Source organism: Pistacia vera, unplaced genomic scaffold, assembly GCF_008641045.1.
Source record: "Pistacia vera cultivar Batoury unplaced genomic scaffold, PisVer_v2 Contig479, whole genome shotgun sequence".
NCBI classification, from domain to species: Eukaryota; Viridiplantae; Streptophyta; class Magnoliopsida; order Sapindales; family Anacardiaceae; genus Pistacia; species Pistacia vera.
The window spans coordinates 782187-800686 of record NW_022196311.1 but is presented as its reverse complement, the minus strand read 5'-3'; the positions used below and the strand labels follow the sequence as shown (position 1 = coordinate 800686).

Below are 18500 nucleotides of genomic sequence, written 5' to 3'. Positions count from 1 at the left end.
ACCAATGTTTGTCCGTGACTCCTTAATGCACGCGCCACCTGCCTTGTCTTTAGATCCCTTTCTATATTTTTTGCTATGGGAAATGAATAATATTAAGAAAGGTAAATATAATTATCAATTAAATAAATAAATTATTACTTATTAAAAACTTCAAAATATAAAGGAAACATATTTAACATATTATTTGGTCAAAATTTTCTCTAAATTCTATATTATAATTAAAAAGAAAAAGATACTTATAAACTTTGAGGGAAAGAAATTTATTTTAAAAAAGACATGATCAAAGTCTTACAACTACATTAAATACATATTATTTCAAAATCAGTGACTTGTCATAAATAAAATCTTATAATATCCACTATTTGTTTTGTATTAGTCTGTCCAGATTTAAGATTAAGTATTTAAAATCATATTAATTTTATAGTATATATTTATTATTAGAAATAAATAATAATACCTTCTAATGCCTTCAAATTCAATACGGCATACCTCACAAAAGTCACTTTCCAACTCTTTTTCTCCGCCCTTGCAGAGTGAGGCCACGCGCCGTCCATCCGCTTTATACTTATTATTGTTTTTATTATCCAAAAACGGGTCTAAATCGGAAGTCCACTAGGTGCGCGTGCAATCTAATTCTAAACATAGGACACGTGTCCTGAAATCAGAGCTCAGGGGAACAATAAGCCCATGTGAGGTTGATTGGTGGTTTGGAATGATGCGTGGAACGTGAGTGATCAGAGTTCAGAGCAGAGAGGTGCGTGTAACGCAGAGAGTGGAAGACTAAATTTTGTTATCCTGAAAACCCAATGACACGTTCATAACATGTGATGCAGGTTCACCGAGTGTATCTGGAAACTTTGGCAGATGAATATGGGCCCCCATCTGAACAAACTTTGACGAGAAGTTACGTTGCCGTTACGCTTAAGTGCTGACTTGGTGACGCTGCGTGGCGTTTTTCTTTTTTTTTTTTTTTTTTTTTTAATAAGTAGAGATACAATATTTTTCATATGATGTGACAAAAATAATTAGGTAAAAAATTATTTTTAATTTAAATTAGTTAATTATCTTTTTTCATATCATATTATGAAAATATTATATATGTAATATTAGTTTTTAAAATTTTTAGATTTTAGTGATCAAATTTAAAAGGGGATAAATGTTTATTTAGAAGAATAATTTATTTAGAACACTCCTCTATTATAAGTCAAAATCTATTCTTGTATTGCTCTTAAAAATTACAAATAAAAAGATATTAATTATATTTTTCATTTCTATTTTATCCACTAGATTATAATAAATATCTTTTCAATTTTAAATCCAAGATTTTAAGAAATTTCTTTTTCTATTTTTGGTCTAAGATTTGAAGTTACAATGACTTGTATCCATTTTAGAAGAAGAGATCCAATCAACTATAACAAGTTTTATTATCAAAACCCTAGATGCTTCTTGCTCCCACTACTCTCCTACTCCTCTTTAATTATTATTGTTTCCAAACCACTCCATTACCTTTCCTTTTCTATTTCTCCACTACTATCCTCAGTTGGTAACTCAAGTTTCAAATAAAAATTATATAAATGCAAACAAATCTTACAAAGATATCTAATGTGGCATAAAATAAATTCAAAGACTAAATACAAAAAGTCAAATTTATCATATTCACTATTCTATTCATTTTCTATCATATCAATTTATATTAAAATATTTGTTATTTTTTGTCATATCAGTTTGTATAGAAATCTTTATAGCTAATTTGTATAGAAATCTTTGTCATTTTCTACCATGTCAGTTTATATAAAAATTTGTAAGATTTGTTTGTACATTTAATATTTCTCAAAAATAAAATTCATCCCAAATTAGAATTTGAGTAATACTACATTTACAAAGGTGTGTACAAAGTAATGTATCATACATGATTGAAAGAGTGAATTTGACTTAAATTAAAAAGTTGACTTTACAAATTCACTCTCCCAATCATTATGACAAATCAATAATTTTACAATTTAATACTATGGGGCGTTTGGTTGGAGGTAATAGAAGATTACCAAGGTTATGTTATCTTATATTACTTGATTACCATGTTTGGTTGTTAAGTAATATAAGATTCTGATAATCTTGCATTACCAATAGTTGTTACTAGGGGTGTTCAGTTTCGGGTACCCTGCACTTTTTGAAGGAACCAGAACCGGAACCGGAACTGACGATTCCTTGAAATTTGGAACCAGAACCAGAACCGACCGTTCCGGTTCCTAAGTACCCAGAACTAGAACCTATAACAACGGTTCCGATTTTGGGTACCCTGTAAAATTACATGACCCCCCAAATTTTTTAAAAAGTGGCAAAAAAACCCTTAAAAACTTACAAATACCCCCCACCTGACACTTGTTAACAAAAATAAAATTACAAATTATAAATTATAAATTACAAACTCCATTACTTTGTAAAAGTAGATTCTCCAACTTACTTTAGATGTTATGAAATATAAATATAAATGTATTCACATTACTTTTTCTACAAAAAGTTTTTATTAAACCCCCATAATCTTTAATTTTATTTTATATTAGTCTCGGTTCCTGGTTTTGGTTTCGGTTCCTAACTATAGGAACCGGAACCGAAACTGCATAGCAACGGTTCCAAAAATTTGGAATCAGAACCTACCCATTGACAACTGATTCTGGGTAGGAACCGAAACCAAACCCAAGGTACTCGCCGGTTCCGGTTCTAACCGATTCTTTTGAACACCCCTAGTTGTTACTATTTTGTTATAATTCTATCTCTTATTAATAAAAATTTTGGACAATAATGCCCATATTTTAAAATAAATTTACATTAATATACCATTTCAGTTTTACCCTTGTTTAATTAAATTTTTGGACAATAATGCCCTTATATTTAAAACAAATTACAGACCAACACTGCCACCCAGCCACCACCGCCAACAGCGGGCCAACCACCACGGACCGCCATCGGAAAGTCGCCGGAGTCCCTAAAAAAGACCGAGATTCGGTGGGAAGCTCTAATATCAAGCCAGATCTAGGCGAGATCTAATCGGAATAGATCTAGCCGTTAATGGCCAAATCTAGCCTGATATGGCCGTTTTCAGCCATCAATATGGTCAGAAACGGCCATATCGGAGCCCCATGGTCACGGTGAGCTACTCACGACGCTTTCAGAGACTTCCAGCGATGATTTGCCGTGGCGCAAGGGGTGGGAGTGATTTCGTCATAAATTAAAGTTTTATATAAGCAGGGTGTTTTAGCTAAATCTGAAATATTGGGGGTTAAAAAAATTATTCAAAAATTAATAATAAAAATAATACTATATTAATATTTAAAAAGGGGACAATTTAGTAATTTAAATAATATACCCACCAATTTATTCCCCCTAACCAAACATATTAATATAACATACCCACCAACCAACCAAACACATTTTCCTAAAGATTCCCAGTAATCTTCAAAGTAATATAAGATTACAGTAATCCAACATTCCCTGAACCAAATGCCCCATATGTACATAATATTATAATCTCAATTTTGTCTAATGCCAATACCAACATTAAATATAAACTTATGTGATAAAAACTTATCAATAAATAATTAAATATAGAACTTTACATTCAGCAATCAAACAAGTTAAATCCAAAATAATAACCAACTTGATATATGTAACATTATCCTTTATGTGTTCAGTTGTAATTCAGAATTTCAGATTGGTAGCATATCTCAAGGCCCTACAATTAGTTAAACAAGTTTACAGAGGCTTAGGTTATTCTGAGGAGAAGAAGGAAAAATATGAATAAATAGTTAGGCCCCGTTTGTTTCACTCTTCAAAATAGCATTATAAGTTTTCCTAATAAAGTTAAACAGTAAAATTGACTTATTCTCAAAATATTATTCTATATTATTTAATTTCTTTCAAACTCCCCTAAATTTGTTAACTTAACTAAACACCCCCAAATTTTTTTTTAGAAATTGTAAAAACACCCTAACAACCCGCATTTACCAATTTCGGTCACCACTGTCGGAAGCTGACCAGAATCTGGTATAATGGCACACTACCAACTGAATATGGCCAGTAGTGCGCCGATCTAACCTTTTCCGGCCAAATCCACAGTGGATCTGGTTAGAAAAGGCCAGATCTTTGGCCGTAGCCAGTCGTCAACGACAACCAAACCATCAACAGCGGTCGTATCTTTGACCGTTGTTGATGACCAAATGCTGCCAGATCTAGCTGTCAATGGCTAGATCTTTGGTCGTAGAAAATGCCAGATTGTAAACCCCACCGATGCATCCAAGGGTAAAATAGTCTTTTCTTTTTTATGTGTTAAGTTAACTACCATGCACATGCCTTAGGGGTAAAGTGGCAAAAGAATAATGATATTTTGTTGGATTGACAAGATAAAGATGATGAAGGATTAAGGAGTAATTAAAAAATAATTGTTGAGGGCAAAAAGGGAAATAATGTTATAGGACATTAAATGCAAAAGACAAATGTCAAATGAATAATTCTTTTGCAAAAACAAAGAAAAAAAAAAAAAAGATATTAGCTGGTAAGAGTCGGCCAACACATGCCTTCTACCAATTTTCTTTATCTTCTTCAAGTTTTTTACAATCTTTCATAATTTCTTCACTACTCCATTAAAATTTCAAGTCTCTTAGTTGCAATCTCTCAAGTGTCTTATATTTCTTCTTTTATTAAGGATATTAAGAGGTAAAGTTCAACTCCTTATCTTATATAAATATTATGTATTTCAAGTTATTAAAGTTTTCTTATAAATTATGTTAGGAAAAGGGTCAATTGGAGATAAGGAGGAGGAAATTTGCAAAGGAGTGTGGTTTCTTGACATAAGGTAAGGGAAACCTCCCTTTAATAGGAAATAAAAATTAGGTTTATAGGGTTAGTATTAGGGAACCTTAATTATTGTCACACAATAGCAATTGAATTTGGTTTGCTGCTACAATTGATAGATTTATATGTGAATTATAAAAACATTAAAGTTTGATGACAATCAATGGAATTAGTCGTGACATGAGTTTTTAACATATTACAAGGGAGGTTATTATTGATCATTTAACATGTTTTCACAAGGGAGAATGGTTAGGAAAGGTTAGGAAGTAAGTGGAGGTAAATAGGTAAGGAAAAGCCCTAAAATAGGCATGTCACCATGGTTGCCCTGTCATAATCGTGACTTTATGAGTGATTTTTGGGCATCTTACCAATTGAACTGGGTTGAGACCTAAACACAAAATTTGTAGCCCTATCTCTAAGCTTTAAAACGAGACTAGGATCATATCAATCCGATCTGTATAACTCAAGTTATGCCTTCTTGAATCTGACCTATGTAGAATGACTACCTCAAAAGTGCTTCTAATTTCTTAATTTACCTTCTAGCCTAATAATCTATGATTGATTCCAAGTATGGAAATGATGCTTAAAGCGTTTTGAAGTATGTTTGAATAGTGATCTTTATGATTATTTAATGATTGTATGAGCATATATAGTTGATGTAATGAATGACCATGGAGGTTATGTGTAATATGTTATGTATTACCTAATTATGAGCTTGTGTATGCATAAATAAGCCTAAGTATGATATGTTCTATGAATTTGTTATGCATCCACAAAATGGTCATGATGAAATGATATGTTCATATATGGAAAGTGTATGTTTTTTTAAGAATAAAGCATGTCAAGTACATTAATGATGAAAAAGGGGGACTTGATCCCAAGTTTGAACAAAATGCTTCCAAGGTACATAGACATGCATTTTTGTGAAGGAAAATGATTTGTAAATTTTATGGAAGATGTTGGCATGTTATGGGGAACCTGAGCTCACTCATGCACATGTCTAGACCAAAAGAAATGAACAATCCATAGCGTGCATGACCATGGAGACTGTGTTATAAGTTAAGGTTAGCTCATTGGCCAAAGGTTCCGTAATCCATGCCTTAGCTTAATCCGATCAGCAGACAGTAAAAAGGTTTTCAAAGAAAAAATTATTTATACATGCATGGCATTGATATGCATTATTCATGAACATTAAAGGAAAACATTGCATGAATTGTATTATGCATTATGATATGGATTGAATATGCTATGTTCTATTACTTTTATGTTATTAATGTTTGGTTCATGTACAAGTAAATAAGATGCTTCCTAATTTTTAAGAATGTTACATAGGGTTAAATGATTGATACATTTACTGAGTGATTAGCACTCATTTCCCTAGTTTCCATGTTTTGCAGGTAATGATTAAAGCGGTAACGGCGAGCGACGGTCAAGGTGGCTTGGGGGCATGCATGTTTTTGTTCTAAATAAACTTATGATGTTATATAAGGATGTTGCTTTTGAATTTAAAGTATATAATTTAATGTTTATAATCTAAGTTTTATGAAATAGTAAATATGTTTTGCTTATAAATTATGGTAGATATTTTATATTTGCTTCCGCTATTAAACAATTGATGATGTTGTTTTCTTTAAACCATATTTTTCATATATAGTCATGTCTTGATAGGTTGGTTAAGAAAGTAATGTAAATGAGAGGAGACGTTTTTATTTATTTATTTTCATATAATACATGTTTGTAACCAGGATTTACGATTTAAACTACACAACCTTCCAGGCGTGAATTCTCTAATATTCCATCCTAATGGAATATTAGAGGGTACCCAGCTGGAGGGGGGTGTTACACAGATCCACCGTAGATCTAGCCGAATCCAATCGATCATGCGCCGATACGGCGACTTCGGCTACCCTCTGACGGTGATGGCCGACTGTCTATATTTAATAGGTGGGTTGGGGGTGTTTTTGTTAACTTTTAATATTTTATTATAAGGGTGTTTAGTAAATAAATAAACATAGAGAGTATTTTTGTTAGTTTACAAATTCTACATCATAATACTCATCTAATTTAACTTTTTTCAAAATATTATTCTAAAAAGTATCAAAATAATGAACCAAACGGACCCTTAGTTTCCAACTTTCCATCGCCAGTTAAGGTTGAAAACAATCTGCTGCATTAATGAAAAACAAATCCCTGTAGATGCTCAGAGCATCTTGGTGTTCTTTATTTTAAAGAGCATATTTTATATAAGTAAAAAACATCTTCATTGATTTTTAAATATAAAGAACAAAATTTTTATTCAAATCCAATAGACTCTTTAAATTTTAGGAGAAATAATATATTTTTTCAAAAAGAAACTTAATATGAGAGAAAAATCATAAATAAAATGCATAACAACTTACAATTTATTATTTAAAATTAGGATAGAGAGTGAAATTTGACTCTCTAAATATAGAGAGTCAATCTCACTCTTTAATTTATATTTAAAGAATAAAGAGTCTATTAGACTCTTATTTTTATGGATAAGAGCATCTTTAAGGGACTCTTTATATTACTTAAACTCTTTATTATAAAGAGTCCATCCATAAAAACAAGAGTCCAACAGACACTTTATCTTTAAAATATAAATTAAAGAGTGAGTTTGACTCTCCACATTTAGAGAGTCAAATTTCACTCTCTATCCTAATTTTAATTAATAAATTACAACTTTCTATGTATTTTATTTATTTTTTCTCTCTCCCATTAAGTATATTTCTTGAAAATAAAGAGCATCTTCATTAAATTTAAAAAGTTTATTGGATTTGAATAAAAATGGTATTCTTTATATTTAAAAATTAATGAAGATAAAAAGTTTAGAACATCTCCAATAGTACTATTTATTTTGAAGAGAATCTTTCTTATAAATAAAGAGTATCTTCATTCATTTTTAAATATAAAGAACACAATTTTTATTCAAATCCAATAGACTCTTTAATTAGAACATCTCCAAATGACTCTTTATATGACCTAAACTTTTTATTATAAAGAGTCTATCTATAAAAACAATGGTTCAACAAACTCTTTATCTTTAAAATATAAATTAGAAAGTGAGTTTGATTCTTCACATTTAGAAAATTAAATTTCACTCTCTATCATAATTTTAATTAATAAACTACAAATTCTTATGCCTTTTATTTATTAATTCTCTCTCCTATTAAATCTCTTTCTTAAAAATAAAAAACATCTTCATTAAATTTAAAAAATCTATTAAATTTAAATAAAAATTGTGTTCTTTATATTTAAAAATTTATGAAAATACTCTTTATTTATATAAATGATACTTTTCAAAATAAGGAACACCATTAAAGATGCTCACTCATAATAGATACCCATTAAAGTTGGTAAGCAACCTACCTCTCTAAACTTGCCAAATGTTACTGAAAGAAATGAAATGGTGGGGAATTAATCTATTCACAGGCTAAATAAACAACACACATATAAGCGAACTGCAAAATATGATTGCAATAATATAAGTCCTCCCTAAATGCTTCCAACCAAACCTTATGCATTAGTACTTGGCAAAATACACTACAAAAAAAGAAAACTAAAAGGACTACGTTGAAAAATTGATTTAAAATTATAAAGAAACCAAATTTTACATATGGAATTACGAAAGTTGTTGCGTTTTCTTCCAAAATTGTAGGGTTCCCAGTTGCCACAACTCCTCTTCAGAAACGTATCAATCCTCACTTTTCTTCTTCTTCTTCTTCTTCTCCTTCTTACTTGCCACTTCTGACTCTTCTTCATTTTCTTCAGAATGCTTTCTCTTCTTTTTCTTTTTCTCTCCTACTTCATCGTTTACACCGTCATCCTCAGATGCCTGCTTTTTCTTCTTCTTCTTTTCTTTTTTTACTGACTCTTCACCTTCTGCTTCAGCATTGCCATTCTCCTCACTCTTCTTCTTTTTCTTCTTCTTCTTCTCTTCACCAACATCAACCTCCTCAACTGGTTTTTCTTCAGCATTTGCCATCAAACCAAGAATGGAATCTGCTGAAGGGTTATATGTCTACAAGAAGGAGAACAATGGAATTAACCTGCAGTAAAGGGGCAAAAACTGAAAAGCCAATATAAGAGATTAAAGACATACCTTTGCAGAAGTTATCATCGCCCCAGGTCCCTTCTTCCGGTCTTTATCATAAACTTCAATCTTAGGCTTTCCTTTAGCTGACCCAGCAGCACGACCCAATTCTTTCCCTTCAAGATTCCTTAACCGTGCTTCCAGCTACAAATAGTCATGGGTAAGAAAATTCTTCCATAGCAGCAAGAAAGCAACAATGAAAGACAAAGTGCAAATTACCTTGGCTCGGTTCTCAAGTCCCATAGAGTTATCTTCACCATCTCCAAGAGCATCACATCGAATTGCCAAAGCAGTTTTTGCAGCAAGTGACCGAGAAATTTTTCCCTTATGCTTTGGAGCCGCCTGACCAATCAAGGATGCGTGGTAGATTAGCCCATACTTGGGAGTCGCATGCTTAGTCTTCAGAGCTCTGAAGAGAGCCTTTTCTGCACCAAGAATCTGAACAGTGCTACCAGGCTGCTTCGCAAGATTCAACAAGCTGCCTCCATGGGCAATCAGACGAGCACCAACAAGCTCTCCAACAAGTGCAGTCAAATTTGGTGCAACTGTGTTCATTCTGCTTTTTAGATAATCATATAACTGAGCTCTGTACTCAGCAAGCGACAAAACCTGATCACATAGCTCTTTAATATTTATCAAATCAAGATCACTAACTTCAGTTCCCATAGAAATCATAGCTGCCTCTTTCAATTCTGTCTCAATTTCTTCAGGTAATATCTGTAAATTTCAGAAAAAAAGGAAGTGATTCCATCATCTCAGTGTTTAGCCAAAAAAAAAAAAATTTAAATGTCAACATCATCCTAATGGTGACATATGATGCAATATTAAATTCTACTTTGTCAATCCATCACAACTTTACCTCAGAAAAATCAAGCTTTGCAGCATTAGTACGGTTACCCATCATCTTCACTGCCTTGGCATATTGGATATTGTCCTGAATAATTTAGCAAGCTCGGGGAAAATGCCAACCATACCATTCCCGAACTCTCATGGCATATGTATTAAGCTCTTTATCAAGATCATCAAGCAAACCAATAGCCTGAATGATCATTGTATCCACCTAAAACAAGAAGAAAAAAATAACAATTTGACCACCACCTCAGATATCATTTAAAAGAGAGAGAGAGAGAGAGAATAAACGAGTATCGCATATATATCGTAAGATGCTCCTAAACTTATATCAGCCAGAAATAATGTCTCAAAAATCATGTTTAGGAGAACAAAAAACCCATTGCTTAATGATAAAGCAAAAACAAAAACAAACTTCACTTTTGGTTCAACAATCCTATTTTCTAACTGATAATCTTGGAGCCAAACTATAATTTCCAAATCAAGAATCCAAAAACCCACGAGAGCATAAAGGATATCAACTTTTCAGCGTTGATACAGGAGGCATTCAATTGGCATAGAAAGGAAACATCAGATGAATGTATAAAAATATAAACAAGACTTAACAAAGACACTCCTACATGACAGGAACGGGGAATTCGCTACCCCTCTCCCATCCCCAACCAAAAGGGATCAATCCTGAGACCTCTCTCTCTCTTAAAGATGCAGAGCTACCAATTGCTACAAGGGCCAATGGCAATTAGGCAACAGACTAAAATACCTTTGCCAAAGAGTAGAAATAATTATTCTTTTAATACAGGACTATGGGCACAGACCCAATTAGATCTTATATACATTTTGGACATTCAAGACATCTGAATCCCTTTATTTTTACATCCCAAGATTTCTATTGACAATAAATAAGCAGATTTATGATCAACCAAGATCAATTTCGTTGGATAAACCATTTAAATTAACAATTGGTAAAAAATTTCAAATAACCACCAACTTTAGTATATAAAAGTACCTTGTCAGCACTGAACTTGAGTTGTATCTAGATAAACTATGAGACAAACCCAAGCTCATTGGTTGCAGATCTTGAACAGCTAGACCAGAATGAGTTCGGTCAACTGACTCCTTACGCCTCTCATCAACTCCATCACGGTATTGTTGTGAACGCATTCTATTTTCTACATAACAATAACCGCTCCAACTTCACATAAATGAAAAGCAAGCAGCTAAAGCAAACAAATTATCACCCATCTTTTAAATAGTTAGAATATATACAAACCAGTTTTTTTGATTGCATTGCCAAGCTGGAATCAGCCACACCTAATGTCTCACCATCACAATGGGCACGCAAGAACTTCCGAAGATCTTTGCTGGGTTTGCTATCAATATACAGGTCGCTGCTTGCAAAGCTTCTGATGTATTTTCGAACTTAGAAAATGCCTTCAGCTTCACTAGCTATCGTTGGTTTAAAAAAAAAAAAAAAAAAAAAACACTGTTAGATCATAAACTAAACACATCTTAAACTTCAGCAATACCACACGTATAAAAATGCTTCTGTTTTAAATTTATTTCTCATTTGACGCTTAACATTGCATCATCAGATAAGGGAATTTGAATACTTACAAAGGAAAAAAAATAATAATAACAGGTCCATGACAAAAATTATAAAGTTATATGCACCACAAAGATTATGGCGTGCAACACTAGAAGAAGAGCAACTTCAGAAACACAGAGTGAGAGACTAAAGATACACCTTTCTGGCTGACTCCGGGCTGTTAAACTTTGGCACAAGCCCGCAACACGAGTTAAATCACCATCAGGAAAAAAAGAAAAAAAAAAAAAAAAAACGCACCTTAAGCTCTCATATAAAAATCTAAAAACAAAACACTTTGTCCCCATTCTTAACAACAAGAAATGCAACTGGCCAGTATAAAACAAATGCTCAAACTTTCAAAATCCCATTATTTGCTACAAAAAGCAAAACCTTCACAGAAATCAGTTGTCTTAACAGAGGTGAAACTTTGAGTGGAAGCCGAGGTAAAATAACACAGAATAAAAATTTATATGATCATAATGAAGGTGAAGGATGAGTACCTCAACTTTTGAGAGCTTCCCTCCTCCAATACTTTGAAAAGGGCAAAACCCGCAGGAGTTTCGAACAACACTAACATGGTTGGAACACAACTGGGACTGCAACTCGGTTGCTTGGCTTTCCTTTTTATCTGCTGCGTTCAAGGCCGGAGAAGGGTTTCTAGGGTTTTAAGAGAGAGACAACGAGGGTTTTATTAGAGAACACGGGGGTCTAGGTTAGGGTTGATGATGGGCGGGTCAGAATTTTTTATCCGGCAGTTTGCATTATGAGCTGGTTTATGTATTTATGATTACGGCCCATCTAGGCCCGGCTCATAAGATTACTGTATAGTGATAGGCGGGCCATAATTATTTTATTCGGCGGTTTACGTGTTGGGCCTGGTTTATGTATTTATTATACGGCCCATCTAGGCGGCTCATAAGATAACGTGTGTCTAAAACAATTTTCAGAAGACTAGTACTGTGTTTGTTTTTTGGTTTTTGAGTTTGAATAAGTCTAATTTTATTTGATTTATTTTAGGTTGTGTTTTTTATCAAAAAGCCAAGTTTTTTTTTGTTTTTATTTGAATTAATAACATTTTTTTTATCAATTATATCCTATTAAATTTATACAATTTCATTTTTATCAAAACTTTTATGTCATATCTTCGCTTCTTTGTTATATAGTTACACAATCAAAACCAACCCTCAAATGCAATCAACTTACTTGAACAATGATCAAATGTTCATAAACAATTGCGAGACTAGCTTGAACACAATGTAATAATATAGTTGTCAATAATTTTTATATTCTATTTTATTTTGATTTTTATAATTTGTAATAACATAATTATCATGCATACAAAATATAAAATTAACTTCATATAAGAACATACTGTCAAAACACCAATAAAAATAAACAATACAACAGTATAATTAGAGAATTAAAAAAACAAATAAACACATTTTCAACTAGAGGTGGAACAAATGGGTTGGGTTAGGCAGGTCAACCCTAACTTGGCCCGCAATGAAGAGAGCTCAACCGGACCGCCAATATGGCGGGCTGGGTTGAACCCAACCAGCCAACAACCCCCAGGCGGGCCAGGTTGCTAGATGGCAACCTGCCAATCCGGCGGGTTGCTTTTTTTGCAATAGCCAACCCGCCGGGCCCAAAAAAAATTTAAAAAATTAAAAAATTAATTATTTTTTTCAAGTTTCTCCATTTTTTTAGTTCTTTTAATTAAACTATTAGATTGAACTCTTACAAATAATTTACACAATAATATTAAACTATATTTCTAAATTATAAATATTAAATGTATAAAACTTCATAATATTTGACACATTGTTATTATATTTTGATGGTACGAAAAATAAAAAAAATTAAATACTGAAGTCTTATTCTCAAATTTCAGCTCTGTATAAAATATAATTCATTCTTATGCTAAAGTTTTATCAATTGAATGAATAATTGTCAATGAAAGAGGTCCTAGTGAACCACTCCGAAATTAGTTGTTTTGTAAAACGTAATTTGTAAATTAATTGTCAATTATTGCACTCTTTTTTTTTTTACCAAGTTTTTCTCCCATTGGTGTTTTTTGGTGAGGTTTTTAATTAGGCAATAATTGTTATAATTTCTTATTTTATTTTTTGATAAATAAATAAGTCTTATTTTTCTTATATTACAATTTTATTGTATTAAAATTGAATTAATATTTGAAATGTTAACAAAAAAAAATTAATTGAATTGAATTATTAATATTTGAAAAGTTAATTAAAAAAAATTACATTTATAATTGATTCATTTATAAATTGTTAATTTTTTATTTGAAAAGTTTAATAAAAAAAACAAAATAAATAAAAAAATCGGGCTAACCCGGCCCGGAACGCCGCCTAACCCGGCGGGTTAGGGTTGGCGGGCCAGACCAAACCGGGCTGGGTCAGCCATTTCCTCAAAAATGGTGGGCCTAACCCAGTCTGCCTTTGTTGGCGGGCGGGTTAGGACCGACCCGCCAAAGTTAGTAACCCGCCGCGGGTCGGGTCGAGCCAGACGGGTTACTTTTTCACCTTTATTTTCAACACTTAAATTCATTTAGTTTTCAAATAAATAAATAAAAAAAAAATTGAATATCTAGCGCTATGGGTCTAAGTCCATTTAAAGTCGGTCTAGCTCAATTCATTGACTCGATAGCTAGTCTTCCATTAGCATTCTTAGGAATGAACCTTACCCTCTAGGAAACTCTTGCCACTCATTCTAAAGGAAATAGCAGGAATGGGAACTCATTCTATCGACTGAACTGTCCCCAGGTGAAAGCATTAGTCACTCGTTGATTGCAGAACTTACATATTAGCAAACATACTCTATTTGCATGTCGGAGGGATCGAGAGATCCATGTTCCATTTACGAGACCCACCTAAAAAAACAAACATCACCTAAATAGTAAATACTGAACAATATGGCACCTAAAAACTATACAATTACAAATTTTATAGAAAAAATCTGCGCGGAAGGGGCTTATCATATGATTTATGTGTTAGTTATGAAAAAAATATGTCACGTAATTTTTAAAATATTTTTTATTAAATATAAATCATACTAAGCATATAAACTTTATTAAAAATTAACGCAACACAGAATAAATAAACAATGCGAGATAAATAAACACATATATAGTTACGAGCAAACATTGTTTCATTTGATTATCTCATAAAAAATAAAAAAAACAACATGATGGAATCATCTCATAAAGGGTTGTTAGTCTTCGTTTATTTATATCAACATTAGATTATCTTTGAGTATTTTAAGCACATATTTTATCCTTTAATCCAAATTAACAAAAAGTTAATCAAAATCTCCATTAATACACGATTAATTAAAAATCTACATCACTTTCACAAAAATGTTTCAACACTTAAAAATAAAATTATTTCGTCACCACTAAGATTTCTAACTCCTTTTTTTATAAAATAATTATAAAATCATATATTCTCTAATCTATTAGATCTCTTTTTATATGATAATATTTTATCATTTTTACAGTTTTGGTATTCAAGATATGTAACCCCTCTTTCATTGTTTGAGGAAGTTTTTATACAAGTTTTAATTAATGGAGAGAGATAAGTCATGAATTGCAATCAGAGTTGATTTGCAATCCCGTGATCTTCGGATCGTACGCTTAGATTGTATTATTAATGTTGTTAATCTTGTCCCTTCTGAAATATCCAAGATTGGAGATTTATCTTTGATTTCGTTGAACAACTGTTTGGATTGATCGTTGTGACGAGCTTCATCTGGATTGAGCTTATTCCTAAATTGAACTAATTTTGGGTCGAGCTTGATCTTGGGTTGAACTATCTACTTGCGAGCTCTTATGACAAAATCACACACAACAATCTTCAATACATCTCATCCAAAATGTTTCACCACATGAATGAATGGAACTTCTATTTATTATTTTATTGTTATTATCATTATTATGGGAGAAAAGAGAATTGTAGAAGAAGAAATTTGATTTATTTTATATTTAAAGTAAAGTTAACAAAAAAGGATGGGTGAGAGTACAGTCAGACAAAGGGCATTATTATATTAGTGTTACAATAAATGGTTAGGTTCGGGTAATGTGTGTTTATGTACAGATTGGACCAGTAAGACTTGCCATAGTGTGATTGGGCTTGTAAGCCCAATGTGCTTGAATTATGAGTAGTGTTAAACGGGCCTAAAACAAATTCTTGGAGCTTTTTCGACAATTTTTATCAATTACAAACTTACACTAGTAGCCATTGTCATGTATATGTCAAGCTAAAGCAAAATTTTACTTATCATTTTTGTTAATGGAGGTAGTCATTATAATTTTTATTCTGTCAATAATTTTAGAATTCTAATAGATTAATTGAGATACACATAAGTTAGTCTAGACATCTCGATCATAAAAAAAAATAACAAAATTTTACTTTAAAATTTTATATGAATTAAAAAGACCAGAAGACTAGTCAGATAACATATAGATAAAAGTATACGTTTTTAGTCTAAGAATAGTAAGCCTTTTAAATATAAGCACTTCAAAATTGATAGAAACGGCTAAAACAGTAGCCAATATTAGTCCAAAAGGATAGGTCATTTTCTTCCCAACTTCTTCTGGCTTCCATTAAGAAATTACAAAAAACATACAAGATATAACTATTCTTCTGAAGTATATATCATGTCATAAGCAAACTAACACACAACCATATTAAATAACATGTTCACAGATCATGGTTAAAGAAGAGATAACCATCCCAGTAATCTCCCTTGTGAAATCGTCAATGGCATCTAGGGCATACATATGTTCCCTGCAAGAAACTATTGAATATGTGCATAATTCGGAGATGTCATTTTATATCTCCTTCCTCTTAATATAAAGTATTGCATAGAGAACAACAAAACCTCCTAAATAAAGAATATGCACCAACCAACCAACATCGATCCACCACCAATATCACCAATAATAGTGTCCAGAAAACACTAACATAAGCTTTCACCGCCACCGAATTCACCAACAACTTCTGCTCCACCATCACCACCGCGTCTACCACAATGTCGCCTGACACCATGTCTACCACCACAAGTGACCACCACTAAAACCTCTACCACCTTGGCCGCCACCAAAACTGCAACTACTGTCCAATTTTTATGCCAAATCACTATACTTAAGCAATAAAGAGGGGAAGAGATGAGATAGTCTGAGAAGAAGAAAGATTCTTAAAAAAAGACTACACTTACCTCGTAATAATATTATCCAAAAACATAAACAATATGCATAAAATCACAACATAAAACAATTTAAACCTTCATCAATCATCACTGTCTAAGAATGTGCTTGAAAAGGAGGTGAGCGAGCCACTCATCTGTATTTTGATACCGATCGGTACACAAACTACACATAAACACGTCTTTGATTACTAACCATAACTCGGAGTTTAAGGAGAAGATAGCTTCTCATTTCCTGTTCACAAACAAATATATCCTGATGCAGTTTGAGAAACAAAACTGCCTCTGTGCAACAGGAAATTAATGCTCTAGGCAACACTTGCCTTCCTCCATCTTGGCCGACACTAACTTACCCTTCCCCATTTACGTGGCCCGTAATGTCACGTGGTATGCCATGTGACGTGTCACGTCAGTTTGAAAACCTCTTTATACATTTTGTACAAATAACTTTACTCTCGTTATCTAATCATGTTAAAACTATGAGGAAAAATTACTGTAAACCCCTTAAGGTTTTCGATATCTACTAAACACCCTTTCGAATAAAAAATAGTTCTCGAACCCTTACCCCTTTGTCAACCATTAACACTCTTTGGTTAGTTTCAAAAGTTGGAGGATAACTAGGTAAATTAATAATGATTTATAATTCATAACAACTAAAGTTAGTTGATTGATAATTTTTATATTATAAAAAAAATGATTAATATTTTATAATTAATAAAAATATTTGATTAATCATTTATAATTAATAAAAAAAAAAAAGTATTTAACCTTAGTCTTTAGATTTAGGTCATGTTTGTTAAAATTTGGAATGCATTTGTTATTATGAAAAGCCCATTGGATGCATTATTATTTACGTCTCCCTTTGATATTTCCATCTAAACCTATAAATAAGTAATATTATATTTACAAAGAAATCATATAAAAATTTATATATACAAAAAAAAGCATAAAAAAGTAGAAATAATAAATTTAATTTTTTATTTTACTCTTCTATTTGTTTTTTATCGTCTCACTGTATATAGAAATTTTTATAAAATTTACTGAACTTCCTCTTCTCTGGCAAATTCTTACAACTCATATAAAAATTTACATATACAAAAAATGCATAGAAAAGTAGAAATAATAAATTTAATTTTTTATTTTACTCTTCTATTTATTTTTTATCATCTCAGTATATAGAAATCTTTATAAAATTTACTAAAGACTCCAATATATAAAACTTCCTTCTCTCTGGCAAATTCTTACAACTTTTTACATACGCTAACAATTATTCCCCTGCCATTAGAGTATTAGATTGTCATTACGGCATTCTATTGCATTTCTATTGAATTGAATGTTTGAAGGAGATAAAAGTAATTAAACAAATTTATTAATTAAAATAATAATAAATAAAAAAACTTAATCTTACGTCTCTTTTCATCACCCTCTCCTCTTCTATTCCCATTGTTGCCTACCCCAGACCAGTCAACTTTTCCTTCCCTTCGTCTTCCCCTTCATCAAGATGACCCTAGTAAAGTATCAAAATCCCCTCTCATAGGGAAATATACGTTTTTAGAAAACATGAAAGGCGTTTAATACTTCTTCATCTCTTAGAGGGGTGAGTAATAAAAACCCTGGGTTTTAGAGATTGAGTAAGATTGGTGGTGGTAATGGGTATCACAACTAATAAACAAGAGAAAACCTTGAAGATCATATAAATAGAAATTGTAGGATGGTAAGCGGTGGGAAGCACCGGGGGTTGTAGGATTCGTTGTTGTTGGTGTCGTTGCTTGGAAAGAGGATTCGATACTGCCATGCTGGTGATCACTTGGTGGTGATTTTTGTCTTCACCTATGGCATCTGTTTTTTTTTTTTTTTTTTTCACTTAAGAAAAAAGGTCTG

The 18500-nt window shown here is 32.0% G+C and overlaps 1 protein-coding gene across 1 annotated transcript; it reads right to left on the bottom strand.

Annotated features, from left to right (window-relative positions):
• Positions 1-8292: 8292 nt before the first annotated feature.
• On the bottom strand, positions 8293-10838 carry LOC116146537 (probable nucleolar protein 5-2). Its single transcript, XM_031431949.1, has 5 exons — positions 10818-10838; positions 9822-10022; positions 9182-9679; positions 8972-9106; positions 8293-8890 (listed from the first exon to the last, which is right to left on the bottom strand). Exons 2-5 carry the CDS (start codon positions 9864-9866, stop codon positions 8564-8566), a joined length of 1005 nt encoding a protein of 334 aa, XP_031287809.1. The 5' UTR covers positions 9867-10022; positions 10818-10838; the 3' UTR covers positions 8293-8563.
• Positions 10839-18500: the final 7662 nt, after the last annotated feature.